We start from the raw sequence: 18,023 nt of genomic DNA, 5'->3' as shown, positions 1-18,023 counted from the left end.
AAGTAGTTCACTTAGTGACTGTTCAAAGTTACAATGGCATTGAAAAAAGGGGGAGAAATTTTAGCCCCCTCAGAGAGGGCCTGCAATCTGGGCATCCTGGATACGCGGTTTAGTTTAGAAGAACACCTGACGGCAGTGACCAGGGGGACCTTTTACCAGGTTCGCTTGGTACGTCATTTGCGCCCCTTCCTGGATCGGGATGCTCTGTGCACAGTCACTCATGCCCTCGTCCTTTCTCGCCTGGACTACTGTAACACTGTCTACATGGGGCTGCCCTTGAAGAGCACCCAGAGGCTTCAACTGGTCCAGAATGCGGCTGCGCGGGTTATCATGGGGGCACCTAGGTGCTCCCATGTTACACCCCTTTTAGGCGGCCTGCACTGGTTGCTGATTGTCTTCCGGGTGTGATTCAAGGTACTAATTATGACCTTTCAAGCGCTCCATGGCTTACGCCCAGGATACCTGTGAGACCACCTACTGCCATCGGTAGCCTCCCACCGTCCAGTGCGATCCCACAGAGTTGGCTTCCTCAGGGTGCCATCGGCCAGACAGTGTCGGCTAGTGACCCCCAGGGGGAGAGCCTTCTCTGTGGGAGCGCCTTCCCTCTGGAATGAGCTGCCCCCGGAGTTTCGTATAATCCCCGACCTCCGGTCCTTCCGACGTGCCCTAAAAAGTTGGCTTTTCAAGCCAGCCTGGCCTGAACAAAACAAAATAAATTATTGATCATTGTTAATTTTAATCGAATTTTTTAAAAAATGTTATTAATTCTAATTGGGTTTGTTTGGGATATTCTATTTAATTTTTTTTAACTTTTGTATTATGTGTTTTTTTTTATGTTGTACACTGCCCTGAGTCCTTGGGAGAAGGATGGCATATAAATCCAATAAACCCCAAACCACAACCATACAAATAACAGGCAATCATCTAAAAAGATTTTGGAGTTATTTTCTAGTTTTGAATGTCTCAGAAAAGTATTGTAAATATTCAATTGAAACTATGTCACTATATATCCAGGGGTGTCAAACTCGTGTCGTCACATGACATATCACAACTTTTCCCCCTTCACTAAACGGCCAGCACATGACGCTTGTGTCCTCCAGGCTGCAAGACAAACCCAGTAAACATGTTGATTCCAAGATTGCATGAATTCCACTTTTATGTATTATACATCAGTATAGCATTTTAAATTTAAAAACAATAGACAAGAGTTTTTAAAAAATCAAATAATATTTAATATTGGCTGAGATTCAGGGAACATTTTCCAGGTTCTGAGCATAAAGATTTCACCAATTTCCCTCCTTGTTAGAGAGATTGCCAATGAGATATAAAGTTGCAAGCCAAACTTTCTACTTGCTGAAGGTTGAATGTCTTATGCTTACTATGCTTTAGTGAATTTGGGCAGTGATGTGCAGTAAACTACAAATAACCATGACTACAATGGAGCCCAAAGTTTATTTTGCTAAGCAAGACCATTGCTAAATGAATTGTGTCCCATTTTATGACCTTTTTTCCCACAGTTGTTAAGCAAATCACTGCAGTTACATGAATCATGCAGTTGTTAAGTGAATCGGCTTCCCCTATTGACTTTGCTTGTCATTAGCCAGCTAGGGAGGTTATAAATGGTAATTACATGATCCTGGAACAGTGCATCTGTCATAAATATAGGCCAGTTGTCAAGTGTCTGAATTTTGATCGTGTGACCATGGGGGATGCTGCAACATTTGTAAGTGTGAAAAACAGTCATAGGTGACTTTTTGCAGTGCCATTATAACTTTGAATTGTCACTAAATGAATGACTATAAGTCAAGGACTACCTGTATTGAAACTCAGGTGCTATAATTATGAAATTTTTCTGATAGAAAATTATGAATAAGCAAATCACCATTAGATACAAAATATGTCCTCAGGTTATTAGCAGAGAAATTTGTTCTCATCACACTTTTATGCTTTTCAGTTTTCTCTTATATTTGTTCATTGCCCCTTTTTTTCCATTATGCAAAAGAAACTCCTTTCATTCATAGCCTATATTTTATATGCTTATATGTTTATCATCTTTCTGTCCTTCCATTAAGAAATATTTCCTTCAGTCATCATTTTTGGAAATGTAGTATTTTCTTAAGAACACATTTAATAATTTCTGTAGATTTCAAAAAATGTTTTTGGCAGGGAAAATTATTTTTTGAAGTTATGTAGTTTTTGTAGTATTAATAATACATTAGTGCCAGGAACATTCAAAATATTAAAATCAAAATTTCATTAATTTTTTTAAAATTGCCTTGAAATAATTTTCAGCATCTTCTCTTGTGTGAATAATATTCTCTGTTAACAATAAGACAGAATATTTATAGCTCAGGGTTGACATGAGGGGGTCCTCTCAGCGTGGTTGTTTTCTTTCATATGCTCCATTGCCTGGACTAGATAACATTATCAGTGCTAGTGGACTAGCATTGATGATGTTATCTAATTTGGCTAATGAAATGTCTGCAAGAAAACAACCAAACTCAAAAAGTCTCACAGACCCCTCACTCTGTTAACCATAGCTTCATTGAAATATTCCACTTATAGCATGTATATTACTTCAAAATTCCTTTTTGTTTTTCCTCTTTAAAGAGAAGTGTACATCTAATTATTTCTGTCTTCTTCTTTTTGCTTACAAAGGAAGCTAAATGGAGTCTGAACAACTGTTCCCTAGAGGTTACTATAGAAATAGTTACAACAGCATAACTAGTGCTAGTAGTGATGAAGAATTGCTAGATGGAGCTGGTGTTATCATGGATTTCCAGACCTCTGAGGATGACAATTTATTAGATGGTGACGTATCTATTGGTGAGTCTGTATATTACTGCTATGTTCTTTAATTAATTACTTTCATTTACTGGTATATCATCTAATACAGTAGTCCCTAACCTTTCTCATTCCATGGACCTGCAGCAGTGGTGACGGTGGTGGTGAGGGGATGATTTCATGCATGAAACCTAGCTCCTGTGCATGCACAAATTAAGGTTTGTGCACTCGCCCGCCATTTGCACAGTCCATTTCCCAACACGCAGCCCCTGCTTTAACATTAGTAATCTGGCATTGTGGTATAGCTTTTTTAGAGACAGTGGTGCATTAAGAATAGAAATTGACTTTTTAATATAAATGTAATATAAAATGAAACAAATAACTGTACTGATATATCATATGGCTTTCTTGTATTTGGAGCTACAGCTTGAGCCCATGAATCCTAATACCCCTTTCATTTCCTGGTTCTGATTTTTATAGTTTTAGATATAACCTCTAAATTAGGAAAACTACACTTAGTGCAAATCATTGTTTGTCTCTAATTAAAATGGAAAACATGAGCTGAATTAGGTCTTTGATTTGGATTTAGAGGCAGATTCTGAGTTGTGACAGCTATAATTGCTAAATTCAGACATCACAACTGTAGATAATAAACAACCCAGAAGAATCTGGAAATGGAATGGAAGTAACGCAAAGCAGGAACTTAAGCTTCATTTTGAGAGCAAAACTTACTGGTGCTACAATCTGAGATAAAATGTCTAGTTAATTGGGGAATGTTTCCCAGTTTCCCATGTGCAGTAGTATTTGTTTTGTGAGCAACCAGAAATACAATTTTAAACAATTTACTTGTGACTGATAACGAAGACGTATATTGTCTGTAGCATGCATTGGTGTTTCCAATCATAGCAAACTAAAAGAAATGATTATGCTTTGTCATACATTTGTTTTCAATTAAACCAACTTACTGGAAATAGCATTCTTTTACTGTCAGAATAAATATCTAATAATTTCCATACTTAGCTACTGTATTTTTTGAACTATAAGACACTTTGGACCATAAGACACATCTAGTTTTTCGGGAGTAAAACAATTTAAAAAAATCTGCCTCTGCCTCCCAGCATCCATTGGTATTCATCTGGCTAGCTTTCTTACAGCAAACAGCCTGATCAGCTTCAGCACGTTATCACAGCCTGATTTAGCATGAGCAACTGATTGGCGGTTGGATCGGCCACCTGGAATACCAACAATCAGCTGTGCCAGGCTGTGGGGATCGTCACCACCTCCGCGCGGCCCATTTTTGGCCTCTGTGTGCCCCATTTTTGGCCTCCACACATCCATTTTCAGCCTGTTCCAGGAAAACCCACCACCTGGAACGGGGCGAAAACGGGATGTGTGGAGGCTAAAAACGGGGCACATGAAGGCTGAAAATGCCCAAAGGGTGGGGGCTGGCAGGTGGGTGGGGCTTCGGCAACATTTGCTCTATAAGACTCACAGACATTTCATCCACTTTTTTGGGGGGGGGTTGCGTCTTATAGACCGAAAAATATGGTATTTTAAATCCCAATGTATCTTACCACTAGTGTTGCATTATCACAATACATCCTGTGCTTCACAGTGTTATTGTTAACTGAAACTAGACAACCTGTGACCCATTGGGTCATTGTCTCAGAAATATTTCCTTACAGATTCCTCAGTGCCTCCAAATCTTGATAAAACTATGCAGTAAATTCCACCAAGTAGTCAGCACTATATCATAAATTTTTGAAGACAATAATCACCTTGGCAAAAAGACATATTCCTCAAGGATTTAGTACATCCCAGGTTGGAAAAGATACTAAAGGACTCTACCAGGTATTCTTACAGAGTGGTGATCCGGAGATTGCTGATGATCTCTTATATAGCTTGGATGCAGCTTGATGTAAGAAGTGGAAACAATACACATAATTTCAGCAAATCCATCAGGAAAGCTTGGAGTCTATTAAGGAAACTTGGAAAATAGAGCAACCCACAGAACAAACACTCTATGTAACCCCTTACCAAATAGCCAAATAGTTGTATCTTTAGCAATGTTCCCTCTAATTTTTTTTCAGTGTGAGCGGAAAAGTATAGTGTTTGAGCGGCACATTTTCATGCCTGAGCACCTGTATTCAAGGTACCCGCTTAATTAAAAGTGTTATATAATATCAGTATCACTTAACAACGGTCCTGCTTAGCAACCAAAATGTTGGCTCAGAAACTCTGGCATTGAAGCGTGCAAGTCTTAAAGCTGTCAAGTTACAAGACCCTCGCACCCCTAACCCTTTAGGAAAAAAACCCCAGGGGTCTTCAAACCTGACAGCTTTAAGCCTTGTGGACTTCAACTCCCAGAATTCCTCCTCCAGTCATGTTGCAGCAACGTCATCTGCGTGGATCTGCTCCATCTTCGGTTTTTTCACAGGAGGCAGGGCTGCTGCTGAAGATGCCAACGAGCCCCCACCGCCACTAGAATATGCATTTGTTTAGCATGACATAGAATAGTCTTTCAACCAGAAGTATGGAATAAAAGAGAGACTGATAAATATTAAAAAAAATAAAACCAAAAAGCAGCTATTTATTTGAGTTCTAGATAAACATTTAGTTCAGAAGAGATTAGAATAGAATAGAGAAAGAATAGAATATAGAGAATACAATAGAAATAGAATTGGAAGGGACCTTGGAGGTCTTCTAGTCCAACTCCCTGCTTAGGCAGGAAACCCTACACCACTTAAGATAAATGGCTATCCCACATCTTCTTAAAGACTTCCAGTGTTGGGGGCATTCACAACTTCTGGAGGCAAGTTGGTCCATTGGTTAATTGTTCTCACTGTCAGGAAATTTATCCTTAGTTGTAGGTTGCTTCTCTCCTTGATTAGTTTCCATCCATTGCTTCTTGTCCAGCCTTCAGGTGCCTTGGAGAATAGCTTGACTCCCTCTTCTTTGGAGCAACCCCTGAGATATTGGAAGACTGCTATCATGTCTCCCCTAGTCCTTCTTTTCATCAAACTGGACATACCCAGTTCCTACAACCGTTCTTTATATGTCAATATCATTTAGACAAAGTTGATCCCCTTATTCTCCACTCCAGAACCTTGGAGTTTGAAGTTCTTTGGTTCTCTTCTCCCACCCTCTGTGTTCCCACGAGGGGATTAGCATCATAGCTCAACTGCCCCCCTCCCACCCATAAAGACCAGGAGAGCATCGCTGCGCATAGCCAAATGCTACCATAGCAACTATGGCGTTGTCTGATGTCTTTCTTGCACGCTAAGATGGACTGACGGGGTGAAGCATAGCTTGCATTGTCCCTACTAGTGTGGATTCTTTTCCCAGCCTTGGTCACTTTACGAGGGGTGGACTTCAGTTCCCAGAATTCTTCAGCCAGGGAAATTCTGGGAGCTGAAGTCCTCCGTCCCTCCCTTATTCCTGTTTCCTTTTCCTTCATTATATTCAATTGTTTCAATATTAAGTGTAATTCTTCCTTCCTAACATTTTTCCATTTTTTTCCTTATGTTCTTTTCCATTTCAACATTGTCTTTGTTCCTTCCATTCTTTCTTCCTTCTTTCAATCCTTCCAATATTTTTTCCTTCATTCCCTTGTCTGTTTCAATATTAAGTACATTTCTTCCTTTCTTCCTATACTTTTTTCCATTTTCTTCCTTATATTCTTTTCCATTTCAACATTGTCTTCCTTTTTTCCTTCCTTCCTTCCTATACGTCTTTCCATTTTCTTCCTTATATTATCTTTTCTGTTTCAACAGTCTTTGTTTCTTTCTTTCTTTCTTTCTTTCTTTCTTTCTTTCTTTCTTCCTTCCTTCCTTCCTTCCTTCCTTCCTTCCTTCCTTCCTTCCTTCCTTCCTTCCTTCCCTTCCTATACTTCTTCTTTCATTCATTATATTTTCTTTTCCATTTCAATATTAAGTGTAATTCTTTGTTCCTCCTTCCTTCTTTCAATCCTTCCAATAATTTTTCCTTCATTCTCTTTTCCTTCAATATTAAGTGCAATTCATTCCTTCCTTCCTTCCTTCCTTCCTTCCTAAGTTATTTCCATTTTCTTCCTTATATAATATTTTCTGTTTCAACATAAAGTGCCTTCCTTCCCTCCCTCCCATCCCTTTCTTTATGTTTTCTTCATGCTTTCTTTTCTTTTTCCTCTGCTCTTTTTAAATCCCCCCCCCCCTTCTTCTCCTCCTCTACATTTAGGTTGGATTAGTTTGTACAACGGTCATCAAACTTCTGAAGTAAAAATAAATAAATAAATCATATTTAAGAAGAAGAAGAAAAAGGAAGACGTTTTTAGTTAAGTCAAACGTTTTAATAAAAGTTTCATCTTTTAAGATTTGTCCAACACATCCAATTGTAACCTTAACAGTAAAGAATATCACCCCAGCTGCTAAAGGTTCAACCAGTCTGAGAACCATTGAAAAGACAACAGTGCAAAATCCAAAAGACACAACTTCCTCACCGCCATTGCTTTGGTACCAAATCTTTGAGGAAGGGGCTGCAGAAAGAAGGAGGAGGAGGAGGAGAAGGGAACCAAAGAGAGGCTTTTACCGGGTCTGCGCCCCACAGCCAGGACTGTCCTTGCGCCTCAAGCCGCGTTTCTTCCTGCAAAGCCCTTCGGGCAACCCGAGAGTTCCTTTTGGCGCCAGAAGGGCTTTGCAGGAAGAAACGCGGCTTGAGGCGCAAGGACGGTCCTGGCTGTGGGGCGCAGACTCAGTAAAAGCCTCTCTTTGGTTCCCTCCTCCTCCCCCTCCTTCCACAGCCTGCATGACGCTGCCGCCCAGGCTGAGAGCTGCCGCTGAAACAAGTTTGGGGAGGTCCTTTGCGGGCGGGCAGTTCTAGCCGCCTGCAAAGGACTTCCCCACGTTTGCTTTGAAAGAAACCTCTGCGCGGCAGTTAGAAACCTCTGCGCGGGGGTTTCTTGCCATGTGCGCGGCCGCGCACGCGCGCACCTTAGAGGGAACAGTGATCTTTAGTTATCTCTCTCCAAAGTTCCAATGGTGAAAGGACACTCCAATCTCATCTTTAAGTTTTTCGGTGTCAGGCTGAACGTTTTCTGAGTACTCTTGTCCCTTCTCTATAAAGGAAATATACACTGCCATTGGTACTCTGGAATGTGGTAAAACACATTCATCCAGAATTACTGATAAACAAGATGCAGGTAGAATTAGATTGGTAAATTCCTCTCAGATATAGTTTCCAATGGCTGTCTCCCACCAGAATTCAAAAAAGCAAAAATAATATTACTTCTAAAACCTAACAAACCACAAAACAGAGTTGAAAACTATCACTCAATCATCCTTTTGAGCTCTTGTTACAAATTCCTGGAAAGTTTAATTATAAACATGATGGGTCCCATAATAGAGGAATGTCTGCCCATGGAATAAGTTTGCTTCCGACAAGACCGGAGCTGTATAGGCCAGATGCTAAGCCTAACAGGTTATATTGAAGTAGGTTTCCAATGAGGTCTTAAAACCATGGCCATACACACTGCGGCATAGACACAATTTGGAAGGATGGGTTGTTGTACAAATTGTGCCATATTATCCCTGCAAAAAATTTTTCCCGCTAATTAATAACATACTGAGACATAAGTCCTTTCAGATAATAATGGGGGATAATGTAAGTAAGGTAAGAAGATTAAACAATGGCCTCCCACAAGGCTCTGTAATGGCACCTATACTATTCAACTTAAACATATCAGATATGCTGGCGATAAGGGGATGCAAATTTGGATACACTGATGATTTGGCATAGCAGTATAAGAAAAATACATGGAGGTAGCTAATAGCTTCTGTTCAAAGATCTTAAAATCTTGGGGAAATTCTTAAAAGACTGTAGGCTTACTTCTAGCACCAGCAAAACGGTAACTATATACTTCCATTTTAATAAACTAGTATATGAAGTCTACTAAACAATAATTTACGCCCCTAAGAGAAGAGAGCTGACATCGCGACGGCACGACATCTGATCTAGGTGTTCCGAGATCAGTGTCAAATTCCTGCCGCAGGATGGTCCATTTGGACCTAAACTGTCCCGCAGAGACAGTGATTGAGAAGGGCACCTCCTGCTGATCTCAGGGACACTGCAAAGTCCCTGAAAGATCCAGGAACAGCCTTTTTTTCCGACGACAGAAACGCAGCTAATGAAGCTGCTGAAGTTGGAACAACTCCGGAACAGGAAGAAAGCTAAAAGAGAAAGTGTTGAATTGGTGAGGAAATTTTATTATCAGAGGAAGAGACTACCCAAGAAAAATCTTTAAGTTAAGTTAAGATTGACGACAAAATACTGTAGGCGGCGAAATTGATCTGCATTGAACTTAGTGTGTTATCTAGTTTCTAATTTTTTCTTTTTTTCACTGATGGAACTTTTGCAGGGGCTCCCTGTTTTTTAAACTGAATGGATTAATTCTTTCTTCTTTTTTCACTTTTGCTTATACCTATGGATTAAAATTCTCCTTTTTTTATAATCCTTGATTTGATTGTTTTTGATCTCCATTTAAGGTTTTTTTTCTTTCTTACGCTTGGAATATAAAGAAGAAAATAAGGATTATAAAGAGGGTTGTAACAACAGGAGGAAAAGCAGTTACACTGCCACTTAGAGGCTGGAGGCTGGATACATTGTTTTTTCTTCTTTCTCTTTGATCACTTGAGATTCAAGGTTCTTTTAGATTGTTTACTGACAGTGATAGTAGGAAGAGCACAAGTTGTTTATACAGGAGCCTTTTGGAAGTTCTATCACTAGTTATTGGAGGGAAGACAACATTTTGATTTGAAAGATAATAAATGAACCTGTTTGAAGTTTATTAAAATAGTCTTGAACCCTATAGTGGCAGTGTCTGCAAAATTGAAAGAATGGCTGAGCAGGAAAAAGAAACTGTAACATTGCAAATGATTATGTTTGAAATTCAAAATCTATTAGTTGTGACAGAGAGAATTGAAAAAGATGGGAGAATATGGAATACAAAACAGAAAAATCTGATGGAGAAACTGAGGATGTTTGCCAAATGAAGAAAGTGGAGGACAGAGTTAAAAAAATGGAAGAAAAAAAATGAGCAAAGAGATAAGAAAATTGTGGATACTGACAACAAAGTGAGTGTGGTTGGTAATGGCAAGAGCAGAATATGGAAAGGGGAGATGTGTGAATTGGAACTCTACCCCAGACTTCAAAGCACAGAAGAAAAGAGGGAAAAATTGACGGAGATAAGGAGAAAAATCTTGATAGAAGCACTAGTGATAACCAAAGATAAGCTGATGGAAAGAGCAGATGTTGGGTTTCAAGCTTTTGTGAGATACGAAAGGAACATGTGGCCAAGGGAGGTTTATACAAGATTTATTAAGAAAATAACTAGAACATCAATGTTACAAATGGCAAGAGATATAAGACCATACTATTGCTGGAGGGATACAGGTTGATGCAATGAAAATGTATAATAAAAATTAAGCTAAATTTAGTTTACTAGTAGTATGTATAAAATGAAGCAACAATGGCTATAGTTAAATAATGATTAATAATGATAACAATGCATGTAGTTATATTAGTTTGATAATATGAAATTTTATATAAACAACAGATGGAGATTATGAGAGGAGGTTTAAAAGCTTTATCTAGAATATGTTATAATGATGTATTGTGATTGCATGATTTTAGGATGATTTAATGGAATGTTATATAATCTTATTCTAGATTTTGAATATTATATATAAAAGGACGTAAAAACAATTATACTCAAATTAAGGTCGAGATATAATAATTGTGATATACATGAATATAGATGAATTTAAAATATGTGATTTGATATGAAAAACAGGTGGTGATTATGGAAGAGATGCATGGAAATACTGTAACCAACTGACACACTTTCTACAATTTGTAATGGAAGATGGTTTTTTTATTTTTATGTTTGTTTGTCCTTGTTTAAAAACAAATAAAATTGTTTAAAAAAAAACAATTTATGCCCTTATAATCCCCATCCAAAGTACTTGGAGTAACATTGTATCAAGCTCTTTCCTATAAGATACACCTAGAGAAAACAGTGGCAAAAATCAATACTAAGAACAACATACTCCAGGGTTGATCTAATCCACAGCAGAATACTATGCCCCTGTATGGCTTAACAGCTACCATACTAGTTAGATAGATGCCAGATTCAGTGACACCTTGAGGATTATAAGCAGATGTATTAAAACCACTCCGAATTGCTGGCTTCTTGTTCTGAGCCATATAGCACTGCCAGCTTTACAAAGGCAAGATGCACTAGTGAAAGAATACAGAAAAAATTATGAACGTCTCATTCCTACCAATGCATGCTGACTTTCCTCATTTATCAGCCGGAAAAGTCAACCCTGAATATGATTCGCACCTCATATGGCATCTGCGTAGTATGCTCCTTTTGGTGTAACTAGGGTCACACATCAAACTGTAGATCACATTCCTAACTGGCTGTAAGTTGAGGGCATATACCAGTCCAGTATCTGTTTGCTATCACAGTTGTAAATTTCTTTAAGCTTTAAAAGAGAATGTTTTACTTAGATTTTTGCATTGGTTAAGTGATTACAATGGCATTCTTAAAATGAAATATATTAAATGACTGCAAACTTTTCATTTTTTGAATGTGAATATAAATTCATTATTTTAAGCCATTTTGTGATTTGTGTCTGCTAGTTAGTAATAATTTACAGATCTAGATCTAAACATAAAATGTAAGTATTGGATACTACTGGATTGTTTTTTTTCTTAGAGAAATGAATCTCTAATATTTGGACTGTATAAAGAACAAGCTGTAAGGCTTTTATGGCTGCCTTTTCAGTGCTTAGACATGAATAGAAGCTGATGTTGCTTGATTTAGCTTGGACTTCCTTAAACCAGTTTATTCTGCTTTACTTCAGGCTTAGTCACCTTCAGAAACAGCAGACTTCATAAATTAAGTCTGCTGTTCCACCTTTAAGCACTCCTAGATTGTAGTCAGTAGCAACCAGGCTGCAATAATTTCCCTTTGATGACATCATCGATCGTGGAAGAACGGAGTTGCTGCAATAAGCCGCACACAGTCCAAATCCTGATTGAATATGGCAGCTTCTCGGTCTGCTGCTGTGCTATAAGAAATGCTGTGGCTGTTGTCCTCTTAAAACTCCTTTTGTCAAGCTCATGGAAGTATCTTCTGATCCTTATTTACCATACGATGGGGGAGGAGATGGCATTCCATTAAGAGAGTTGCATAAAAGAGGTATAGAAAATTTGTGTTGTGATTTAGTTTCTTTTATCTTTTTGTCATGTGGCCAGTTACTTTCAGAGTGAGAGAGAAGCTTTTTTTATTTTTGTTTTTGTTTCTTTTAAATACTGCATTTTTGGCAAGCCTCTCATTTGTTTTACACTAGATCTACCTACATGGATTGTGCTTCCTTGTTGATAAGCCATTTTTTTCTTAAGATCATCAGCAAGCGACTCCATCTTTGGTATCTGGTTTTCTTTTTTTAAAAAACAGAAGACTTAAGCTTTGATGTAAATTGTGTAATATTACCCCATAGTAATGGCTGCTAGAATAACTAGAATGACCAGAATTAATCAAGGAAGCTATTTTGACTCCTCAGTGAAAGAGAATGCTGTTCATACTGGGGGTTGAAGTCTCTCTACGTGCTGTTTAGCATTAACTCCTTCATGGCATTCTGAATGTCTGGTGAAATATGAATTTACTGCATGATTTAAAACAAGTCCTTCATTGTAAAAACAAAATGGGTTATATTAGTTTTTATTTGCAATCTTTGGAAGTTTTGATTTCAATGCTATTTTTTCTATTGATATGCCATTAGAAACATTGTTTGCTGTAAAAATATTTTTATGCCTTTTCCTTTATCAGGTGCTTTGAAGCATTGTTAGAGGATGAGCAGTTTTCAGGTTATGGGAGAAGGAGAGGGATTAATTCAGGGAGCTGACAATTCACAGCGAGTCTGTTGTTCAAATAGTAGCAGACATGTATTTTTCTGGTTAATATGGCTGTTACAGTCTAAAGAAGTGATTGTGACATGGAGTGATTATGCAAAACAGCACACAAATATGATAGGCAGTTTTTAAACATTTCTTCTTCCAGTTCCAGCATTTATCATGGACGCTGCTGTCTTAGCTTAAAACTATGAGCTAGAGGAAAAAGAATTAGTAAAGTAGCACTAGTGAAGCTTTCTATTATATTTCTATAATATGGAGCTTCCATGAAACTTTCTCTTTTAAATGCTTTCTTTTCAGCACCCCTGTATAAACTAAATTAACTAAAATAAAATCTTACTGACATTTATTTCAAAGATGTGTGGGCTTTTTCTGATAACTTTATTCATACGTATAATGAATAAAATCTTTAAATAGGATTAGGGTGTGCCTGGACTTTGCTCTAAATGTACTAAGACTGTTTATGCCTTTCGTTTCATATTTATTTAAAATTGAACAGTAGGTTATCTTTTCTGTGACATAGCAGATTGAATTCTTATATAACCAGACAAAGTAAACTTCTGGTGAACTACTGCTAAAAAAAATGCATATGACTGTCATATGGCATTTAAACTGAAAGAAATGCTTATATATATAGTGAAAGAATACAGAAAAAATTATGAACATCTCACTCCTACCAATGCATGCTGACTTTCCTCATTTATCAGCTGGAAAAGTCAACCCTGAATATGATTCGTACCTACTAATATATATATATTAGTATATTATGTACTTTATTGCAGTGTGTAATAGGTGATTTGATTTTGATGTAAATTTTCAAACTGTGAGCTGATATATAAGTCAAACTGATATATGTTTGACTTGAGTTTGGGAATTATTGGGAATGTAATCTTGTTTTGTTTGAATGGAGATTCTTCTATAAGAATGTAAGGATAGCCATCAATCAAGGCCCATTTGAGACCAGAATTTTGTTTCTCACCATGGCTTATAAATTCTGGAGGTTATACAATAAGAAAGTGGAGATATATCCTTCTCCTGCTGTTGTCCTCTGCTATTGGTATTTGAAGACATGCTGCCATATTCAAAAATGCTACTGACTCTAATTCATTGATGACAAATCTAAGATAAACATTTCAAAGGTGAGATAGTACAACATTTTGGGTAACATGCCAAAATCCACGAACACCTGAAAACAACTATGCTGGAAAGCACTATTCATTCTTGAATGACCTTTGGAAGCTGCAGACGCCATGCAAGAATAGGGTGTGCTTTTATATGGCCTCCGGACTCTCTGAAAATTATGTGAGAACCAGATGAGCCCAAAAGGTTCACCATCACTAGTCTAACCCTGTTGGAAAACTATAGAGTAGTAGGTCTAGTTTTCTTTTTCAGCCTGTCAAGTTAATGGCTAACACTATGCCTTGCAGTATTGAATTCCACAAGTTATGTATTTTGTGAAGAAGCTATTTTGTGTTGGAAATCTCCAAGCATCTTAAATGGATAAGCCTTGATCCTAATATTTTGAAAGAAGGTTAAAAACTCCAATTAGTCCAAATAGGGATGTAACTCTCACCAGCTGAACAATATAATTATGAAATATTAAAACAGTTTTTTTCCCCTGTCATGCTAACTTTGGAGCTACTGGTTCCATTTTTCTCTTTTTTTAATGCAGGTTAAATGTTGCAAAAATACTATCATCAATTATTAAATATAAATGCTCCGTTGAATGCTTGATACCAGGTTACCTAGACTTCATTTTGTTCTCTTTCTTTCTTACATTGTAATATATCTCAGAAATTGTTCCTTCCTTCTGACATTCTGCTGTTAATTTTAAAATATAATCACTTGTGTAGAGCACAAAAAATAAAATAAAATATATTTGTTCATAAAAATCCTTATGCAGCTTCTTTTAAAAAAAAAGAAACATTTATTTATGGGATTAAGGAATATTCAACCCTGTAGTCTTCCCATTCCTGAGTCATTTGAATGTTAAGAATAGTTGGTGCAGTCAGGATACTCTACAGGTGGAAATTTATGTGAGTTTTTTAATGTCTAATAGACAACCGTGTTTCAAAGAGACTTGATTTAAAACAACAGAACAGGAAGTCAGTCCTTATCTCTTCCTTGTCGAAACTGTCTTGTTCATCTGTATTGTACTTCATTATCAGGTTTCTCATTTCTAATTATAAGCATGACTGTGTTACTGGGAAATTAATAATTTCAAATATTTGTATGATCAAATATTACAAAAATGAGTTTTTGAGTACAGTTTAAAAAATTGCAAAACCATTAGGGAATAAACTATGTTTATACATTAGGCAGTTAATACATAATACAGTTAACTATAGAGATTGTTGCCTTTTATTGTTTGCATTATTATATGTTGGTAGAAATTCAATTCTGTAATTGATTGATTGATTGATTTAAGGAACTGATAAGGCCCCCCATCAAATACACAATAATCTTAGGTGACTCACAATAACAGTCAATCAAAACATAAATATCCATAATTTTATTCCAAGGTCTTCCAATTAAGCAAAACAACCAGTCCTATTGACTTTTCTAGTTAGTGGAACAACATACAATATTTTTAGGTCTCATATCTCAGCAATCTATATTATATGTTGCTATATTATAGTAGCAAGTATATCTTAATAAATATAGAATGAATTCAGTTGGAAAACAGAAATATATTGAAGGAAAAAGTGGTTGTTGAGATATGGGACCCACATTTGCCAACTATTGCAGCTTCCCCACTGTATGTGATCAGAATTCAGGTACTTGGAAATCAGTATGTATTTATAACAGTTGTGGTGTCCTGTGGTCATGTAATTGCCATTTGCAATGTTCCCAGCTGGCTTCTGGAAAGCAAAGTAAATGGGGGAAGCCGGATTGCAGTTGTTAAGTGAATCATTGCAGTTATTGAGACAATCATGATTCACTTAACTATAATGATTTATTTAACCATGACAAAGAAATTGAAAAGCAGGCACAACTCAACCACCTCCTGATCCCAATTATGGTTGTAAATCAAGGACTATCTATATATCAAGGGTGTCAAACTCACGGCCTGCGGGGCTGTATGCATCATGTGCTGACCACACTCACCCCCGTTTTAGCAAAGGGGAAAAAATTGTGATATGTCATGTGATGACGTGACAATGCAAGTTTGACACCCCTGCTATGTATGTTTGTAGACAGAAAACATATTTGTCTCCCCTAAAGTCACTCATTGAACTTCAGGACAAATTGGAGGTTTGAATCTTGGCCTCCATGATCCTAATTTAGTGCTGTTAACCACTACACTTTTTTGGTTCTCATTATTAATAAGCTGTTTAGTTGAGAAATAATGGGTTTGCTATTAATTTGTATTGTATTTATTTTAAAAATGTCTAATTATAAGAAATCAAGGAATTCATAGCCATAAGAAGGAGAAATAAAGCCATTCCATATTGGAATTTGATGGTATTAATTCATATTTATTTGAAAGAAATAGATTTGGTTTCTGGAACATTGAAATGTTAGATTGTATATGTTTAAATGACTTTATATGATTTATAATTTTTTAATCAATATTTTTTCCAAGAAGAAACTACGATAGCTGATTAGTTTTGAATTGTAACTGGGTCATAGAGCTAAAATTAGGAATTTAACTAAACATGTTGGAAAATAGAGTCACGTAGAATCACAATATAACGTGTCAGTAGAGTTGCTGTTTCCACTCAGTGGGAATTAAGAAAATTGTTAGAAGACACGTTTGATTTGGGGGGGAGACTGCTTTAAAGTAGTCATTCATTCACACAGCTTGTGTTTTGAAAGTTTCTCTGCTCTTGTTTTGAAACATGTTACTTGAAACTTGTTAGCTAATACTCTTGTAGTGTGTGACCTATTTTGATGAGCCACTTATTACCAAGGACACTTTCAGACCATTTCTTCAGACGATTGCTTTCCCGGATTGCTAAAAACATAATTGTGCAAGGAAGGTAATTATGTGAAAATTTTCTTTGATGAAAATCTGGAAAATAGATGGAATGGTATTAGATCAATGCTCACAGTGCTGTTTAATGTCTATGTGTATTTGCCCACGTAGTATGGCAATAGTATGCTTAGAATTTGGTCTCATTATTTTCATTACTACCCCCTTTTATTGGCATTATTATGGCTATCATTATTCTGTTGCTTAGCATATACTGTACACTGAGAGATTCTACACCAGAGATAAATTCCTTATGTGTCTAATTACATGGCCAAATAAAGTATTCAATTCAATTCAGATTTTTTTCCAATTTACGTGATTGAGTTTCTTTTATTTTGGATATGAAACTATAAACTACTCCCATCTCCCTAATTTATTTTATGCTTGTTTTAAAGGATATACACAGTTTTATTTCCTCCCTCAGAGTGGCAGTAAATTGTCTTGTCATTTTTGATTACTGTTGTTGGATAGGACTTTGGATAGGATTACTGTTGGATAGGACTTTGAGTCATGATGATCTCCCAAGTGGATTTTTTATGGATATTAATCATACTGTATATTTGCCTTCTGTTTGCAATGTCAATATTTTCTATAGATCCTTCAATTTCATACAGTGCTCTGTTCTTGACTTTGTCTTATTCCTTTTCATAATTTCTAGATGCCTTCTTTAATACTGTTAAAATGCAGTTTAAGGGGATCCGTACATTTAAATGATGATTTGATAAATACTTGTATATTTATCTTCTATATAGATTGCATCTTGGTATCTATTTTTTTTTAAAAATGAGATTATTAAATTGTTTATGTCAGCATGACACTTTTACTATTTAAATGCTTTTTAGATTGCTAGATTGACCTATCCTAACTAAAGCTACTTCAATATATTTTGCTGCTTGATGCAGAATGGGGAAAATGGCCTCCTTTCCCTAACAGAAACTAACTAGAGTGGTGGCTTTCTCTTTGTTCAGCACTGGTAATAAGACAGCAACTGCAGCCTCCACTCTACAGTATTTCAGGGTAAAATCCTGACTTATATTTGAAAGGCAAGTCACTATATGGCACTGCCTTTGCCCTCCAGAATCTTAGGAATATTTTGTGCCCTGTAGAATGCCATCTTTGCAGCGTCTGTCTTTTATTTTTTGAAAATGTTATTGCAAAAAGAAAAGTAAATGTAGTAATATACAGTATTTGATTCTTCATGGCTCATAGATTTTCAATTAATCTTTCAATATATTGAATCATACAGTCTATATGGAGAAGTCTTCATTCTTTTGAAGTTATATAAACTAAGTGTATTTTATATAACTTC

General features: G+C 36.6%; 1 protein-coding gene across 4 annotated transcripts in view; it reads left to right on the top strand.

Annotated features, from left to right (window-relative positions):
* CLCN3 (chloride voltage-gated channel 3) overlaps positions 1 to 18,023 on the top strand; it is a 49,303-nt gene that overhangs the window by 2,958 nt on the left and 28,322 nt on the right. For 2 of the 4 annotated variants that reach the window (XM_032223755.1, XM_032223757.1), the window contains exon 2: positions 2,659 to 2,826. In XM_032223755.1, the coding sequence (XP_032079646.1) occupies positions 2,667 to 2,826 (160 nt within the window). In that variant the 5' untranslated portion in view covers positions 2,659 to 2,666. Of the gene's footprint in view, positions 1 to 2,658; positions 2,827 to 11,805; positions 12,026 to 18,023 lie in introns of those variants that run through there. The other 2 variants (XM_032223759.1, XM_032223756.1) reach the window with 1 other exon arrangement.

This window comes from Thamnophis elegans, chromosome 9 (assembly GCF_009769535.1).
Source record: "Thamnophis elegans isolate rThaEle1 chromosome 9, rThaEle1.pri, whole genome shotgun sequence".
NCBI lineage: Eukaryota > Metazoa > Chordata > Lepidosauria > Squamata > Colubridae > Thamnophis > Thamnophis elegans.
The sequence above is the reverse complement of the archived record's forward strand: the minus strand, read 5'-3'. Positions and strand labels throughout refer to the sequence as shown.